This window comes from Belonocnema kinseyi, chromosome 5, assembly GCF_010883055.1.
Source record: "Belonocnema kinseyi isolate 2016_QV_RU_SX_M_011 chromosome 5, B_treatae_v1, whole genome shotgun sequence".
NCBI lineage: Eukaryota > Metazoa > Arthropoda > Insecta > Hymenoptera > Cynipidae > Belonocnema > Belonocnema kinseyi.
Window position 1 is genome coordinate 118,428,591 of NC_046661.1, and position 19,123 is coordinate 118,447,713.

The following is a 19,123-nucleotide window of genomic DNA, read 5'->3' on the forward strand; positions in this document are numbered from 1 at the left end:
TAATTTATGTTTCTACTTTTTTTTGGAAAAGTATCACTTTTCAAGATTAATGAAGTATATATTTATTTTTTTGTCACTAAGAAACTGTACATTTAAGAACAAGTCGAAAGTGTCCAATCACATCCAGTTACATACATACAGATGACACCTCGGGGGACTGAACAAAAATTATACGCTCCTTCATTCTTGCGAAAAACCAGCAAAAAACCAGAATTGTGATTCGCCGCGCGACACTATAATACGGTATCGCCAACTGGATAAAAATACAGAAATTCTTTTTTTTTAAACAAATGTAATTTTTTGTTAATAAAATTAAGTTATTTTCTACATTTATAGTTTTATTTAAATCTTTCTGAAATTAATATTATAGCGAAATATTATTCTGTTACTCATTTAATATTATAATTTCAGAAAATTTGGTTTATAACCCACTTTTCTAAAAATAGTTTTTCTACATTTTATTATTAATATTTCCATAAATATATAATAAATTTTTCACCATAAGAAAAATTATTTGTATAATGTCCTAAGTACAAAATATGAAAAATATTCAAATATTCTAGATAATCAACAATAGAAAACAATATCCCTGTTTGAAATTAAAATACAATTCAATAATAACGAATAAAATCAATAAAAAAATAAATAAATTTTGGGAATTTTGATCAGTAAGTTTCGTTCGGATTAGGTTGGCAGGGCCGTCCTCATCCCCCTCAGCATCTCGGCAAGAAAAGGTGGAACGAGAAAGAGAGGTGGGGGTCCCGGCAATCGAATAAAAGGGGGAAGGAGGTGCGATTTCGCGCGTTGACCAGATTATAAAATTCTCGACGATTTTCTCATCGTCTAAGATCGCCGAACAGGTCAAAATTCAGACAGATACTCCTTCCGTCTGTATTTGACAAAATGTCCGTCATGGGAAAGGTAAGGGATTATTATAAATAACTAAAATTCTAGACTTGTCACGAATTTCTGGCCCATCAACCCCTCGGCTGGCTCGCATTGCTTCACACGGTGTCTCATTTCTCTTTATTAAATATAAATTCATCGGCTTTCTAATTTATATGCGGTCTTTCGACATTCTAGACAGTTGTTTACGCCTTTTGTTGAAAAATTCCACTAACAATTCCGGTTTTCTCATATATACATATATATGTTTTTTTAATCTTGAGTTTGTGATGAGTGTTCGCGGCGCCGTCACCCACACCAACCCGGCACGGCAAACAGGCATGCAGATATGATTTTCGGTGTATCGACTTTAGGGATTCGAACACCCCGAATCGCCCCGTTAATTTCGATACAGAATTCAAAGTTTCTAAGATTTTTGAATATTATTGATGTTTTTTGGTGGTTACTTGATATTTATGGCTACAGAGTATATTTTGGAGAGGATTTATAGTGTACTTTTTGGAGGATAATATTTTAACCTATAAATTTTTAGAGAGGTATGCGATAGATTTTTTTCTAAGGGTAGTTTTTCTGACAGCGATTTCCGATATCAGCATTACGCACTGGATCCACTCGATAAAGGATGCCAGAAGATGCTAAATTTTGTAAAGTTAAATTTTTTTCTACATAAAAAAATGTTACAAGAAAGTTATAACATTTCTTCAAAACTGTAATTTTTTATTAAAACCTTCCTTTGTTCGAAAAAAAATGTATTTAACAAAAAGTATACAATTAAATATGAATAGCTCATTTTTTTATTTTATTGTAGAAAAGTAAAAAACTAACAGTATTACAGTAAACTGCAATATTTTTTTACCTTCCTGTCAATTTTTGTAGAATATATAATATATAAGTTTCTACAAGAAACTACAATTTAAAAAAAATACTAAACTTTTATCAAGAATTTTTGTTATTATAATAAATCACAGATGAAGCAACAATTTCAGTTATGAAACATTTGTTTTTAATTAACATTTTACCTGGATATCAACGTCTATCAAACACAATTTTATATCAGAGGTGTTTTTATCTTTCAAAATTTATTTATGTAAATTCATTCACACTTGAAAATGAATTTTAATTAAAGAAAACATATTTAAATGTGTGTATAAACTTATTTTGCAAGATAATAATATCCAGTGACACAGTCATCACTGTTGCATTAATAATAAAAGCGAAGGAACCTTTAGTTCCAAACCGGATCAAGAGTGCTTATCCTTAAAATATCAAAACTTTTTAAAAATCTAAAAACTTTTAAGATTTTGAAACATTTTTCATTATTTTTTATTTTGAAAAATTAATGTTCACAAAAGATTTTTAAAAAGACTTTAACAACAAAAATGTTGATTAATAAATAACAATTGAACAATTATTAATTTGGAAAAAATCCTTAGAAGTTTAAGATATATTTAAAAGTTTTGGAAAGATTCCACAATCATTTAAATGACTTGAAAAGATTTCAAGTCATTTAAAACGAAATGTAGATTTTGAAGATTTTGAACAAAAAATTTAGGAGCCTTTTAGAAGAATACAAATTTTTCATTAAAATTCCTGGAAAAACTAAAAATGTGTTTTTTATTTGAAATATTATAATTTAAAAAGGGATTTTAATATTTTAAGGTATTAATTTGTTGTCTAAGAATACTCGTTAATGTTTCAAAAAATTTAAATTGTTTAAACAATTTAATTTCATTTAAATTTTTTGTTTATGCCGTGTTTAAAATGATTAAAGTATTTTTAGATACTACTTTATTATCTAAGAATAATATTAAGTGTTTTAACAACTTAAAATTGTTTAAAAATTTATTTTCATTTTTACTGATTTGATGTGTTTTTTATCGTTAGAGAGAATAAAATGCGTGTTTTTAAAATTTTTTCATAGATTTAATTGATATGAGTTATTTATTTTTTATGAATAAAAGTAAAATAAAATAAATTTGCGAAAAATTTTTATTTCTTTAAACATTTTAAATTATTCTTATAAAACAAGGAAGTACCTACAAATATTTTAATCTTTCGAAAATTGACAAAAACAAAAATATTAATATAAAATAAAATGTCAAAATAATAAAAATTTGTTGAGATATTTGCGGGTATTCTTATACAAAAAATTAGTACTTGAAAATATTAAAATCTGTTGAAAATTTGGTGAGATCAAATATGTTCTCGTTGAGCAAAAAAGTTAATTTTCAACTAAATAGGTTGAATTTTATACCAAATTGTTGAATCTTCAAGAAAAAAATATGAATTTGCTACAAAAAAGTTCAATTTTCAACCCGAAGATTTGAATTTTCGGCTAAGATGATAATAGATGACATTTCAACCAACAAATTTTTTAATTGGATATAAAAAACAGATCCATTTTCATCTAAGAAAAGTCATTTTCCACTAAAAAAGGCGAATTTTCAACAGAATCAGAATAATTACATTTTTAACTAAAGAGATGAATTTTCAACTAAAAAATATGAATCATTAACGAAAGAAATAAATGTTCAACAAAATTTTTCTTTATTTAATTCAAAAGATGATGCCAAGATAATTAATGTCCTAAAAGTGAAAAAATTCAATCTTCAAACAAAGAGATGAATATTTAAACAAGTAGTTGAATTTTTAACTAAAAAGTTGCGTTTTTTATCAAATATTTGCATTTTCAAAAAAATAATTAAATTTTGAACGAAATAGTCGAGATTTAACAAAACGAGATTATTTTCTGAACCAAAAATTTAATAGTAGCAACATTTTAATAAAAGTTCAATAGTAATTTAATTGAATTAAATAGTAGCAACACAAGACTGTGCAAACAATTTAATTTGTGTAAACATGTACGGGCATTCTTAGAAAACAAATTAGTACTTTAAAATAATCAACTCTATCGAAAATTTGGTGAGATAAAATTTTTCCTTTCCTTTTTTTAAAACTATTTATTTGAACAAACACGCGTTATTTAAATAAATGTAAAATTATTGAAACAAATTATTTTCTTGTTATCATTGATTATACAGCTCATACAGATAGAAAATATGTTCATTTCGCGACTTGTCTGAAAAAAGAAATGTTTAAACAAATTAAATTGTTCAACCTTAGTGTGCCCAACCGGGTACCCGGATACCCATCGGCGTCTATTTTCTAAAATAATATTTTTTTTTACAAAAAATAATTTCTCAATCCTCCACGATCTTAAATGACCGATTATTGATTCTTTATGAAAAAAAAGCTTTCGAAAAGCGTCAATCAACCGCAATATTTCGTAAAATTCAAATTTGTCACTTGTCCGTAAAATTTATGATTGATTCTTATTCGCTAACGAATTCTGAACTGAGTTCAAGCCAGGAAAGAAATATTAAACTGGGAGATTTCCCGTAATTCATAATTCGCGCGTTTTGTAAGTTCTAAAAGTTTCCGATTAAAAAGCATATAATTTTCAAACTGCTTATAATAATTAAACTTTAATGGTACACAATATTTAAAACTCTGCAATTTTGAACAATGTAAATGACAGTGATTTTGTTTTTTAACAGAAATCACATTTTTTAGTAAAAAAAATCTATTCAGTCGTTTCCATAATTTAGTTTAAAATTATAGTTTTGAATACGTAATACTAAAACAGTTTAATATTTGAGATCTTGAAACTAAAGTTTTTCTTAAATTCATGTTTAGATTAGTTTTTGGAAGTTACTAAATTTAAGTTTCATAATTTTGTGGTTTCGAATTCAAATAATCAAAATGTCAGGACAGTTGCGCAATGAAATATTTCAAAGTTTCATATCAAGAGCCATTATAGTCAGTTTTAAATTTAATGATTTTAGATGCAACTATAAAGCAATTTCGAATTCAAAAGTTAAAAATTTCACAATTTTAAAAACTGGAATAATATTACACCAATCTTGTTTTGTATTATTAAAAAAATGTAATATCTTAAAATCTCCGATTTTTAGTTGAAGATTTAAACAAATACATCATTCCAGATTAAAAAATATTTTTTTGGGAAATTTCATGAATGAATAATAATTTTAAATGAAGTTTTAACAATGAAACGATTTGAAGTTAAAAATGTAAAAATTGAGTTTAAAATAAAAAAATAAAAATTAAACTATCTGAAATAGATGCATTGAATAATTTCGTTAATTTTGAATGGTTGCAATTTTAGAGTTCTGAATTTCCGTGCAGAACGCTAAATTTGTTACTGTTCCTTTCCATAGGTTTTAATTTTGCAATTGAAGTTAAATTGGTGGCATTTTGGGAAGTGTAATTAGCAATTTTAGAGTTCTTTGTTTTTAAATTTACTTAAAATAATTGAAATTTCAAAGCGATTGAGTATAAAAAGTTTTTATTATCACATTTTTTTGCGATTTTTTTTTCTTTACTTTTAAATGAAGTTTGCATTCGTTTATGTTTCAACGTTTTTTAATTTTCAATGTTTCCTATTTTAAATTACTATTTATTCTGAAAGTTTTTTCAAGAATAATTAAATTCATTTTTTGATGTTAGAAAAGTTTGTCTAATCAACTGTAATATTAAATTATAATTTTTTTGTTACATCAAAATTTAAAATAATAAAATTTCAGAAGTTGAAAGATTGTCCAATTTTTATAGCTTTGAATTTAAAATTATACAAATACAAAAGTTTCAATTTAAAATTATTTAATTTTGAATGCTTTTAAATATAAATAATAAAATTACAATTAATTTGAATTTTAAATGATGCAATTTCTAAAATTGGAATATTAAAATATTAAATTTGTAGCGTTTTCAAATGGTCTTATCAGGTCTTATTTTCGAAGTTTTAATTTGACATCAATCAGTTTCGTGATTCTTCAACTTAAAATGGAACTTTTTTAATTTGTAGATGTCTAAAACTATAAATTATAAAAAATTGTTTTAATAATGGATTTTTAAATTGTCTTGATTATGATATTATTCAAAACCAATAGATTTCTTATATTACAAAAAGGTTTGCTGATGCTTATCGACTTCCATAATTGATCATATATGTGAAAAACTTTGTCTTTTGCATAGAAAGTATATTATGTTTTAAAGTGGGAGAAATCACGAATATTTGCCGTGAGAGCAGGGAGATGAAAATTTCAAAAATACTGGCCACGATAATTTCAGTAATGTGCATAATTAGTTTATTAATTCTATGTTTTTGTTTAACCAATGGAATTGAAAGTTTGTTGACAATTGTTGACGGAAAAATTAATTTTTTCCTCAATGTCATACATTTAAGTTTGGAACTTTAATGTAATTTCAGCAACATTCATGATTTTTTTATAAATTGTATGTTTTTTACATTCTCACCAAAGAATATTTGTGTAAAATGTACCCCCCCCCCCCCAGTTTTGGTCAAATGTTCAGGTTTTTAGACACCCTGAATCCGAAATACTGGCATTTTGGATAAAAATTCAAAAAGTGATTTTTTTACATTTTCATCCTAATGAGAAGGTATTAGTTTTAAGTAAAACTATACATCTCCATATTTAATTAAATATCCACGTTTTTAGATGCTCTCAGTAAAAAGACACAGGGTTTTTGTTTTAATCGTGAAGAATGTTATTAAACAAAAATAAAATTCCATTTTCCAGCCATAATATGTAAGATGAAAAAAAAATATTTAAAAGAAAAATTGTTCATCTCAACTAGCGCCATATTGTTTAAAACAATCTTTCGATAAGACGCAGGGTGTTTGTTTTAATCTTGAAAAAATCTGTAAATCCGTTTGCCAGCTAAATTATATAAGATACGAAAAAATGTTAACAAGAAAAATTGTTCATTTCAAAAAGATCTATAAAGTCTCTTCAGACTATTTTTTGATAATTGATGATCTTGATGATTAATTCTAAAGTACATTTTTTTCAGCCGGTTCTCTACTCATATTGGCGGAGCTCTTGTTCTTGGAGGGTGCGAATTGGTAATTATCTTTTCCCCTTCTATTTAAAGTAAATAAATATTTACGTTTTTTTTAAATCATCTTATGCGTTAACTTTTATTCTCTATTCAGTTTGCACAAATTGCTGAAATATTTTTCTTACGTTTTTCTTAATTCCTTCCTTTTTGTATATAGTTAACTTTTTTTAAAACTTGAAATGAAGTAACAACAAAAGTGTATGTGCGTTTATGTTTTTAAAAGATATGAGTTGAACTTAAATAATTAAAAAATTAAACTAATCTTCTTTCTTCCTTTTCTAGCGTTGAATTTGAAAGAAATACCCTATGATATAAAACCCATAAGTTTAGTAAAGAGTGGGGGAGAACAACATAGTAACGAATTTCGAGAAATAAATCCTATGGAGCAGGTACCTGCCCTTCACATCGACAATCACACGTTAATTGAATCTGTAAGTATTAATTGAGTATGTAAGTTTTGTATTTTTTTGCTAAAAATTTTCAAACAAAATATGTTGAAATCTCGTACAGTGTCTTGAAATCTTTAATATTTTCTGAAATTCGTTAAATGTTGCGAACAAAATTATTCAGAAACTCACTTAAATAGTCAAAACCTTTTTAAATTCCTTGAAAATCAATTGGAAGTTCCTAAAATCTTACTAAAATCTTTGAAAATATCTTCTCAAAGTATTTAAAATTTTTTTTAAACTATTAAATCCTGTGAAATCCCATATAGTTTCTTGAAATATTTAATATTTTCTGATAATCATGAATGTTAAAAATAAAATCTTTTCAAATTCACTGAATTTGTTAAGATTTCTTAAAAATCTATTGAACTTTTCTTCTCAGTCTTTTGAAATTGCCAAAAACTTTTAAATTCTGTGAAATCCCTAAAATTCATTTGCAATTCTATACAGTATCTTGATATCTTGAATATTTTCTGAAAATAGTTAATGTTGGAAACAAAACTATTCAAAAATTCACTGAAATCGTCAAAACCTTTCAAAATTCCTTAAAAAACAATTTAAAATTTCTAAAACCTTACTACAATCTTTGAAAACTTCTTCTCAAAGTCTTTTAAAATTGTGAAAGACTGCTAAATCCTGTTAAATCTGGTATAGTGTCTTGAAATCTGTATTATTTTCTGATATTCATATTAAAATTAAAATCTTTTCAAATTCATTGAAATCGTCAAAATATTTTTAAATGTCTTAAAAATTCTTTGAAATTTTCTAAAATCCTAAAAAAAAATCTTTGAAAATTTCTTCTCAAAATCTTTAGAAATTGTCAAAAATGATTAGAATCTTGTTAAATTTCTAGATGACATTTGAAATCCTGTATAATAGCTTCGAATCTTTAATATTTTCTGAAACTCATTAATGTTAAGAATTTTTTTAAATTAATTGAAACCGCCAAAATCCTTTAACATTCTCTAAAACTCCCTTGAAATTTTCTAAAATCCTACAAAAATCTTTGAAAGTTTCTTCTCAAAGTCTTTTGAAATTATAAAAAAAGTCCCATATAGTAGCTTGAAATCTTTAATATTTTCTAAGACCTAATAATCTTAATAATAAAACTCTTAAATTCAGTGAATTCGTTAAAATTTCTGAAAAATCTATCAAAATTTTCTTCGAGTCTTTTAGAAATTGTCAAAAACTTTTAAATCCTGTATAATCCCTACAAATCATTTGAAATCCCCTATAGTATCTTGAAATCCCTATTATATTTTCTGAAATTTGTTAATGTTACGAAGAAAAATATTTAAAACTTCACTGAAATCGTCAAAATCTTTTTAATGTCTGTAAAATTCCTTGGAATTTTCTAAAATCCTACAAAAGTCTTAGAAAATATCTTCTTTAATTCTTTTAAAATTGTAAAAAAAAAATATTCATATCCTCTGAAATCCCTAGAAGTCATTAGACAACCTGTATAGTATCTTGGAATCTTGAACATTTTCTGAAATTCCTTAAAAATGCTAAGAAATTTTTTTTTTCTGATTAATAAAGTATATTTTTCGTAGATATGCTTGAAACGTAATTTTAGAAAGAATACTCATATTGCTGTTGATGGATAATGTAATAATCATAAAGTGCAGGAAATTTTCAAAATTTGTTACACTTCATCAGAATTTACGTCTTATCAATTTTTAGAATTACAAAAAGTGGATTTATGGACATATTTTTTCTTATATTTCCAAAATTTTAAATCGTAAATCTGATAATAATCGAACACATTGTTGTTTCAGTTGAACATTCTTCAATATTTGGAAGAAACTAGACCGCATCGTCCTCTCATGCCAGCGGATCCAGTAAAAAGAGCAAGAGTTCGAGAAATCTGCGAAGTGATTGCGAGCGGAATTCAACCCCTTCAAAATCTGGTAGTTCTTATTTACGTTGGGGAAGAACGAAAAAAGGAATGGGCACAACACTGGATCACTCGAGGCTTTACAGGTTTCTACTCAATTTTTTTTTACAATTAAATACAAATAGCTAATTAAATTACCATCCAAATTAGAATTTCGACGCTTCGAGACCCCCTGAATAAAACGGGAATTTTTTACTTCGGGAATTTTCTAGTTCGGCAATCTTCTGTCGGGAATTTTATTATTCAGGAATTTTCTAATTCGGTAATATTGTAAAATATTTTAGAATTTTTCAATTCGGGAATTTTACAGTGTCGGAAATTTTATTTTTTGGGATTTTTCAGTCAACCCGTGATTATTTTTAGAATAATATCAATCCTATTATGAATCCAAAATTTAGAATCTAGTTCAGGATCTTCAATAATTTCAAGAAAATAACAAAAATTTCTTAGGATTGATTGAATAATTTTAAATGATTTTTTTTATTTTGAATGTTTAATGTTGTGAGAATATTTAAAAACATTTGAAAAGATGGAAAATAAAAAACAAATTTTTACTAATAATTAACAACTGAACAATTATTATTAATTTGTAAAATTCTTGGAAGTTTCAGATATATTTAGAAGTTATGCAAAGATTCTAAAATAATTTAAAACTTGAAGAGACGACAAAACATTTAAAACGAAATGTAGATTATTGCAAATTTCGAACAAAAAATGTTTCAAAAGAATAAATTTTTTTTTATCGAAATTCCTAGTGGAACTAAAAATGATTTTTTGTTTGAAAATTACTTTTTTTTAATATTTACAAAATTTTCAAAAAATAATTCGGACGATATTAAAAGAAATTTGTCTAATCTTCAGAGATTTTCGAAAAAATTGTAAAATAAATTTGAGTTTCAAAATAATAGCCAAATTTTCATTAGATTCCTGGAAAATCTTTAAATGATTGTTTTACAAATTTTAAACTGCACAATGTGTAAAAGTTTTTTCAACCTAGGATGACAAATATTGAGAACATTGCAAATTTAATTTCAAATTGCATATATAGTGGAATCGATTGCTATATTTTTGAAAAAAACTTTAAACATAAATATTTGTTGTTTAATAACAATGATTCATTATTGTCTTTTAATATTGTACTGTTCCTTTATAGTTCAAACAGAAACTTTTTTTTTGTAATAGCTATCAAGTGATACATCTTAATCTGAAATTATCTCGTTGAAATATTCTGAATATTTTTCATTCTCGGTGGAAAAAGACAAACTTTTTGGCTGCAAAACCTGTAAATTCCTGTATATTCTTATTGTTTATAAATTATTTATTAATTAAGTATTAAAGCTGCAATAAAATACAGCAATACACAAATTCGTCCGAATAATATAGAAAAAGTTGTACTTTCCTGTAATTTGGTTGTCATTTATTGCATTTATTTGTAGATTCCTGTAAAAATTGTTGTTGCTATTTGCTGTATTTCATATGAAATCGATTATTTATACTTTTTCATAAAAAAAATTCAGGGTGTCTATCCTGATTGGAAAAGCTGAAACACCTCGAATTGTCAGGGATTTTTTGTATATCTGGAAAAACCTGGAATTGTTATGGAATTTCTTTTAAAGTCAGGGAATGTTTTCATTTATAAAAGTAGCTTGATATTACTGTATTTAACTATTTGGTTGAAAATTAATTTTTATTTTGTTTGAAGTCAACTTTTTTAACTGAAAATTAAACTACTATATTTTTTGGTGAACATTTATCGCTTTTAGTTGAAAATTCGTTCTGTTTGGTAGAAATTTAATCTTCTGGAGTAAAAATTCGTCGTTTTGCTTTAAACTGCAAGAGTTTGTTTGCATTTTTTTCTCTCTCTTGACTGAAAATTCTTTCTTAGTTTAAAATTCAGTTCATCTTGAAGAGTCATTTTTTGTTTAATTCAGTTTTTTATTAATAATTAAAATATATATTGGTTGAAATATAACTACTAGGTTTTTTGTTTAGAATTGATTTTTTTAAAATGAAAATTCAATTGCATGATTGAAAGATTAACTCCTTTTTTTCTAAATGAATTGTTTTGGTCGAAGATTCATTTTTAATGAAAAATTATCCCTTTGGTAGAAAAAATGAGCTATTTTGTTAAAAAATGGCCTTTTTGGTAAAAAAGAATTTTTTTATGGAAAATTCATCTTTTTTGTTTAAAATCTAACTATTCCAGTTAAAGATTCATCATTTGAGTTGAAAATTCATCACTTTGGTCGAAAAATTGTCTTTTTTTTAATCAATTTTTTTGTCTAAAAATTTTACTGTTTCAAAAAATTACTGGAAACGGCAAAATAAATTATTTATAATAAATTAGCGAAACTATATACATTTTTCGAGTCGATTGTTTTGCAAAATGCAAAATATTTAAATGACTCCGCACTATGAAAAATTATACCTGGAAAAAACTTGGAATTTTCAGGGAATTTGTTTCCAGAATTTAAATAGACACACTTTTTCCTGTAAGGGGACTTCTTAATTGATTTACTAATTTATTACCTTATACTTTCAGCCGTTGAAAAATTATTGTCATCGAGCGCAGGAAAATATTGCGTAGGCGACGAGATAACTTTAGCGGATTGCTGTTTGGTGCCACAAATTTTCAACGCCAGAAGGTTTCACGTAGATCTGAGACCTTTCCCTACAATTTTGCGGGTAGATCGTCACCTGGAAAATCATCCGGCTTTCACTGCCGCTCACCCCAATAACCAGCCCGATTGTCCACCTGAGGCAACCAAGTAGCAAGCAAGGCAGACCACCCTCTTCCTCTTCTAAATTCTTTAAAATTCGAATTAGAAGACTGAAGAGTGGTGGTCCATTTTTTCGCGGCTCCTCTGCGCTAAAAGGTTCTATAATTCACTCTTTAATTATCGAGAGTCTTCCGTTAATGTAAAAAGAATTTAAACTCCCTTTTCCGGTTGCTTCGTTTTTCATTCAAATCGAAACTATTGTCGAAATTCTTCATCCTGTGATTCACTAGACAAAGCCTAATGAATATTAAATTAACCTTTTATCTCCGCAGAGCCGTGACTTGAGCTTCGAAGCGATTGCAGGGAACTTAAATACAATTTTTTAAATTTTATACATTTTTTAAAACACGTCTCTTCTTTTTTATACAAAAAAATGTTCCTTAATTTCTTCGGAGCTTTACTAGATTCTACAGATGTTAGCCTTTTTGTCTTTTATTCTTCGTTACTCGTTTTCTTGCGTTACTGGAAATCAAACATTTTTCAGAGACATTGCTTTTAACGATACCGAATATTTTGTAAAATTTATTATCAACCTATTCCAAATAGGTTCTGTTGCCAGAAGTGAAAAGTTTACTTTTTATACTTGACGTTGTTCTCAGTTCGTACTTAATTTCGGTCAATTGTGTTACTAATGAGTATGATAAATATTATTGTAAAATGGTATAAATTGGCGGTAGGGTAGTTGGAAAAAAATTGAAAGTCAAAAATAGCCTAGTTCTGAAAAGTTTCATTTTTGATATTTATAATCTGTGTGAGATTTGACAGATTAATTTATAATAATCGTTTATTATAGATATTAAACACAATTAGGATAAAATCTCATTTTCGTAAATCTCAAAACACGAAAATAATTTTAAAAGCTTTGCAAACTATCTTAGAATTATTGTAACGTAGAAACTTTCTGGCGCTTAAAATTGACCTTAGCAACATTTTACAAGACTAATTCAGGGCCTGCCCATTTTAATGGCCTAAATCTTCTTATTTTTAGGTCAATTTTCAGTGGGATAAAGTTTCTAAATCAGGGTGGCCACGGGACCGGGAATTTTATGGGACCGGGAAAAACCGGGAAATGACAGTGAATTTATTTTTGGACCGGGAATTTTACCAAATTTTTAGAATAAAAATTTTGTCCAACTTTGATTTCAATCGTTTTTAAATAATTTCCTAAATTATGATTTTTATAAAATATTATATCATTCAGTTTAGAATGTTTAATTCGAAAATCTTTCACTCTAAAAATTTTCCATTTTAGATTAAAAATTTTTAAGCATACATTTTAATTTGAAGAATTTTAAAATACATTTTTAAAGGTTTTAAGGTTTATTTTATCAACTGTAAATATGAATGAATAAATTATTTTTAAAATGGATCTGCCCCCTAAGTATAGAAATTAATATATAATTTATTCTGATAATTTTATTTTCAAATAAAAATTTTCATGATTTATCAATAATATATTTTTAATTCAGAATCTCAGGTATTCCTCTATATTATTTTTTTATATTAAATTTAATAAGCAAATTTATTAATATATTATTTCTATTAATTTTTTCAGCCATTAAAAATGTAAACGTGCGTTTTCCTATTTTCAACTTAAAAATAAATCCATAATAATATAGTTACAATAAAAGGTTTTTATTAAATTTGAAATATTTTGAGTCTAAATTATTTAATTTGTATCCCATTTAATTTGAAATTTCTTAATTAAAAACTTGAAATTATCTGAAGTAATTTAAACGATGTGTGTTTAAATTTTTTTCAGAACTTCTAAATATATTTTTAAATTAAACGAAATTTTCTTACAATTGTTGAAAATCCAGCAAATTAAATTAAATCCTTAAAATCTTCCATGTTCTTTGATCATTTTAAAAAAAAATTTGTATTCTTTTGTCTTTCACAATTCTTAAAAAAAAATTTTAATTTTTGGTTTGAAATCTGCAAAATCTAAATTTTATTTTAGATTCGGATGTAAGTATTTCAAATTATTTCAAGTTCTAAATTTAATTCAAATCTTTTTAAAACTTCTAAATATCTCTTAATATTACTCTAATATTTTTACAAATATTAAGTGTTCTATTGTAATTTATAAATTCAAATTTAATTTTTTTTATATTTGTAGGATTTTCTAAAAGTTATAGAAAAAATTCAATTAATTTTGAAATATATTTAAAAGTTCTGAGAAAAAATTCAAAAATGATTTTGAATTTGGAAACATTTAAAACCGCTTCTAGATCTGTCAAGATTTTGAAATAAAATTTGTAAGCTTTTTTAATGTGTCTAGCTTAAAATTACTTAAAATAATATAATTAAAAAATTTTTTTAAAGTTCATTGCTTGATTCTTTAATTTAGACTATTGAAAATGTTAACGTGCATTTATAATTTCGGAACTTAATCTGAATCTTTGAACTCTATAATTGATAAAAGTTCTAAATTTTGCAGTTTATTTGCATTGCACTTAAAACTGTTCAATTTAAAAGTATTGGTACCTTCCAGTTTATACGTGTAAATTATTGAGCATTTGAATACAGAATTTTTGAATTGAAAACTTTTAAACTTCAATTTTAAAAGCTTCAAATTCAAGGGTTCCACTTTGAATACTTAAATTTTTTGTTTATTACTTTATATGGAAAAATGTTTAGAATATAGTTTGATTTTTTAAATTTTATTAACAGAGAAAAGTGTTTGCAAACCTGAAAAAAAAGGGAAATGACCGGGAATTTTCTTCTTCGATTAAAACGGCCACCCTGTATATGCTTGAAAAAGGTTTAGAACAGTTTTTAAAGGTTTCAAACATTATCTTAATTTTTTTAACTTTATAAAAATGGAATTTTGTTTTAGAAAAACCTGATACTCAAGTGTCAGGTTGTTTTTGATTTCCAATTTTTTTCTGACCCACCCTAATACGCAGATTTTAATAATCGTGAAATAACGAGATTTTTCCATCCAGAGAACGAAGAAGTGGAATGATATATGCTTGATGGATGAAAAGAGTGCGACATTTAAAATTGCGCGATATCCAAGAAATGAAAAGTACAAAACTTTCTTTTCTATAAGACTCTCTGCTCTTTCGATACAGCTCATTTCTGCCAAGCGATACTTCTTTGTCTCTGAAGTTGAACTAACTAGGATTCCTGAATTATTAGAACTAGCGATGCGTGCATATTGTACACATTTATTTAGCAAACCTGGATTGAAGGCGGGATGGCATCTACGAATAATGATTTAGTTGGAAGCTCCTTGCATCAAATTTTTTATAAAATAGGGCAACTTTGATATTAAAAGTTTGATACTTGCGTCTAATCGAGAAGAGCTTTGATCGTTTTAGAAATACTAATTGCAAAGTTCTTCCGTTTTTTTTACTATTGCGGAACGCAAAAAAAGCGTTTTATACATTCCTGAAAATCAAAAATGAGGTTCTGAAATTGTTGAAAAACTTTTTTAAAATTAATTTTAAGTGATATTGCAATATTAATTAACAAAATGAGCGTTACTTTTTTATAAGTTGCTGTTAGCATTACAATTTTTTGGTAATTGTGAACGATTACAATTTAAAATGTTTGCACCATTTTAAATCAAAAGCATTATAAATTCAAAAGTATTTTCATTCTAATTTCAAATTAATTTCTTTTTTTGAAGAGACACAAGATTATTATTGCATTCAAAAAATTTGAAATATACAAATTTTATTTAATTGAAAACCTTTTATTTTTGACCACGTAATAAACTTATCCGCGTTTAAAATTCTGCTATGAAAAATATTTTCTCTCTTCAACAAAATCTTCAGTTATAATATACTTCTTGAAAGTATAATTACACACATTTTACATTTCATATAGTCTGGAATAGAACTCATTTAAACCCGTAATTTGAAAGTTTCAATTTCAAATTGTTTTCGTGTCAAATTTAAATATTTTAATTTTTAATATTTTGTTTATTTAAAATTATACCTACCATTTTGAATGTTTAAATTTTAAATGATGCAATTTTGAGCTGTTTTTTTAACTTGTGCAATTTTCAATGTTTCAGTATTCAATGCAAAAATGTATTCAGATTACAAAAGTTTTTAATATAAAGATGAAAATTTGACCAATACAATGTTTAAAGTGCAAAAAAAATGGAACATTTTGAAGAAAATATTACAAACTTATAATTGAGATATTCGAACTTGAACAATGTAGTGAATAGTTTCAATTATATTAGCACAGTTTAAAATGAAAATGTTTAAAAATGAAATTAAGTCATTTTAGAGAACCTACAAGTTTAGAAACTGTGAAATTGGAACCCTTCAAAATCAAACGAATGGAAATTGGAAACATTTAAAAATGAACCCTTAAAGTGGATTGTGGGTTTCGGTTACCCCAAGAATCGTGGGTTGCAAATAAATATCTTTTTTGAAAGCACCCATGTTGCAATATTTTTTTTATAAAAGTACACTACTTCAAAAGTATAGTCATAAATTTTCAGGTTAAAATAATTAAAATTGCGTGAGTTATGAATTTGTAAGTAAAATCCCCATTTTTAAACTTTTTTTTCTTCAATAATTTTTTTAACAAACTTAAAATAAATAAATGGCTATAAAATCAACTCTACCTTATAAAAGACCCCTTAAACTATATCGGATAATTTTATTATGAGAAAATATTCAATAGGGGTTAAACAAAACATGATTAAATACACTGAGGTCTTGAACACCCACGATGCACTCTACCGTGATTTTTACCATATATGCACTTTGAGGGTTAATTTAATACATAAGATAATCGTAACAATTAACAAAAAACTTCTGAAGTGTAACACGCCGAAAAGCTTGTTGAAATTAGATTTCCTTTTTCAATTTGAAGAAAATGCACTTTCAATGCTATAAAATTAAACAGTTCTTGTTTGCAATATTTTAAAGACCTATTTTGGTCTGAAAATTATACATCTCATGTAAAAGTGCAATTTTCGAACCTACAAAAAATCTTAAAACGTAACAATCGACTAGTGATATAGTATCTGATGTAAAAATTGTTAGATGTCTATACAAGGATTTTACAAAAAAATGTGGAAAATGTGCTGTCCTAAATAAGCTGCTTATCGTCGTCGAACTAATTGCCGATAAAGTTAATCGGAGTGTCTACTGATACTAGGAACCCTGATTTGGAAGTAAAAAGACTGATTAATTGTGAAAATTGGCTTTCGATATAAAATTTGTCAGTGGACATTCGACACTTTTATATATTCCTATTTTTAAAACAGGGTTCAAAAGCGATCACAATTATATCAAATGTAATTGAACAGGGCTAAAATTAGCAGTTTTTGATAAATAAAGCTATTCAAAATTTGAAACAGTTTTCATTTCACAGAATAAAGGTGTAATAATTCAGACATAATGTGATTCTACACATTCCATACTATGTGAATCAAAAGCGTTCCATAAAATTTCATTAAAGAAACGTCGACAAGATCAAATTTCGGTATGCATTTTTTATATAATTAATAATGAAATAATATGCAGAAATATGTTTTTGTCGATATTTTTGTTAATTATTATTTTATTCTGTTAGAAATATTGTTGAAGAGGGTTTTGTTCATTATTTTGATAATGGAATACAGAGCGAGTACGAATAGTGCTGTTTGATTAGAATCAGAACAATAATTGTTGCTTCGAATTGCACTTGGTCCTAATGTAAGTAGACTGTAACTTTAGGTAGGTATATCTGGGTATTAGGCGTTTAAGAACAAGTGAGATTGTTAGATGAGCGGATGCGAGCCTGTGTAAAATAAATCATAGTAGGAATAATGTAAACCTCAAAAAACAGACAGTATGGCTCATAGATATTTTACAAGTGAAGGTGAACATGTATGTTTATTGCTTATAGAGAACAATAAATTCTGTGTCATGGTCAATTTTCCTCTTGATTTAATTTAACCCTTAAAGTGCATTGTGGGTATTTCACACCCCAAGAAATGTTCAAACTCTTATAAAACATACTTGATTTGAAAAAATTAAGTGTCGCCATCTAGCTTTAGTTGCAAGCACTAACTGTAAGTTAGCAGCAGCTGCTGAAAGTGGAGGTAAAAAAACCGTGGGGTGCAAATAAATATCTTTTCTGAAAGCATCCATGTTGAAATATTTTTTTAATGAAAATACACTATTTCAAAAGTATAGTCATAAGTTTTCAGGTGAAAATAATTAAAATTGCGTGAGTTATAAATTTTGAAGTAAAAACCCCATTTTTCACTTTTTCCAATACTTTTTTTTAACAAACTTTAAATAAACAAATGGCTATAAAATCAACTCTACCTTATAAAAGTTACCATAAACTATATCGGATAATTTTATGGTGACAAAATATTCAATTGGGGTTAAACAATACATGATTAAATACGCTGGGGTGTTGAATACCCACGATGCACTTTACCGTGATTTTTACCATGTTTGCACTTAGAGGGTTAAATAAATTATTAAAAATCAGATCCAGTGGTAAAGTCAAGTCCTGGCGACGCCAAGACATTTTCTTGTATACCACGAAAAATTTTTCTAGTAAGAGGCCATCCAAAATCTACGTAAAAATTTTGGCCTCTTTTGACCTCGAAAGTATAACGTAGGCTAAAGGCGCATATTTCGTTTATTAATTCTTCTGAATTAAATTAATGTAGATAACATATTTAATTCAATACGAAACACTTTAAATTACTAAGGTTTCATTCCGAAACATATTGCAGTTGACACAAGGAAAAAAAGCTTTTTTACCCAAAAAGACGAATTTTTTCGAAGACAGTTGAATGTTTACAAAAAAAGTTATTTTTCTATCACAAAATATAAATTTTCAACCAAGAAGGATGAATTTTCTATCATAAAAGATCAGTTTTCAATCCAAATAAATTAATTTTTAGCAGAATAATTTTCGACCAAAAATGATGACTAACAAAATAGTTGAATTTTCAGCATGCAAAGATCTATTTTCAATCAAATGGTCAAATTTTTTAACAAAAAAGATTACAAGTATATCAAATGTTTGAATTTTTTTAACCAAAAAGACCAATTTTTTAGCAGATCAGTTAAATTTTCATCATAGAAGTTCCATTTTCAACCAAGAAAGATTTTCAACATAAAAGTTCATTTAAAAGCAACTAGTTGAATTTTCAACTATACTTATGAATGCTT

General features: G+C 26.2%; 1 protein-coding gene across 1 annotated transcript; it reads left to right on the forward strand.

Annotated features, from left to right (window-relative positions):
• The first annotated feature begins 789 nt into the window (after positions 1-789).
• On the forward strand, positions 790-13,089 carry LOC117172648 (probable maleylacetoacetate isomerase 2). The gene is made up of 5 exons (XM_033360762.1): positions 790-921; positions 6,802-6,853; positions 7,132-7,280; positions 9,074-9,278; positions 11,735-13,089. The coding sequence occupies exons 1-5, from the start codon at positions 904-906 to the stop codon at positions 11,962-11,964; spliced, it is 654 nt and encodes a 217-aa protein (XP_033216653.1). The 5' UTR covers positions 790-903; the 3' UTR covers positions 11,965-13,089.
• The last annotated feature ends 6,034 nt before the right edge of the window (positions 13,090-19,123 follow it).

Coding starts and splice junctions, on each gene's coding strand:
- LOC117172648 (XM_033360762.1), top strand. Junction 6,854..7,131: donor TTCTTGGAGGGTGCGAATTG/GTAATTATCTTT, acceptor TTCCTTTTCTAG/CGTTGAATTTGAAAGAAATA. Junction 9,279..11,734: donor GATCACTCGAGGCTTTACAG/GTTTCTACTCAA, acceptor TTATACTTTCAG/CCGTTGAAAAATTATTGTCA.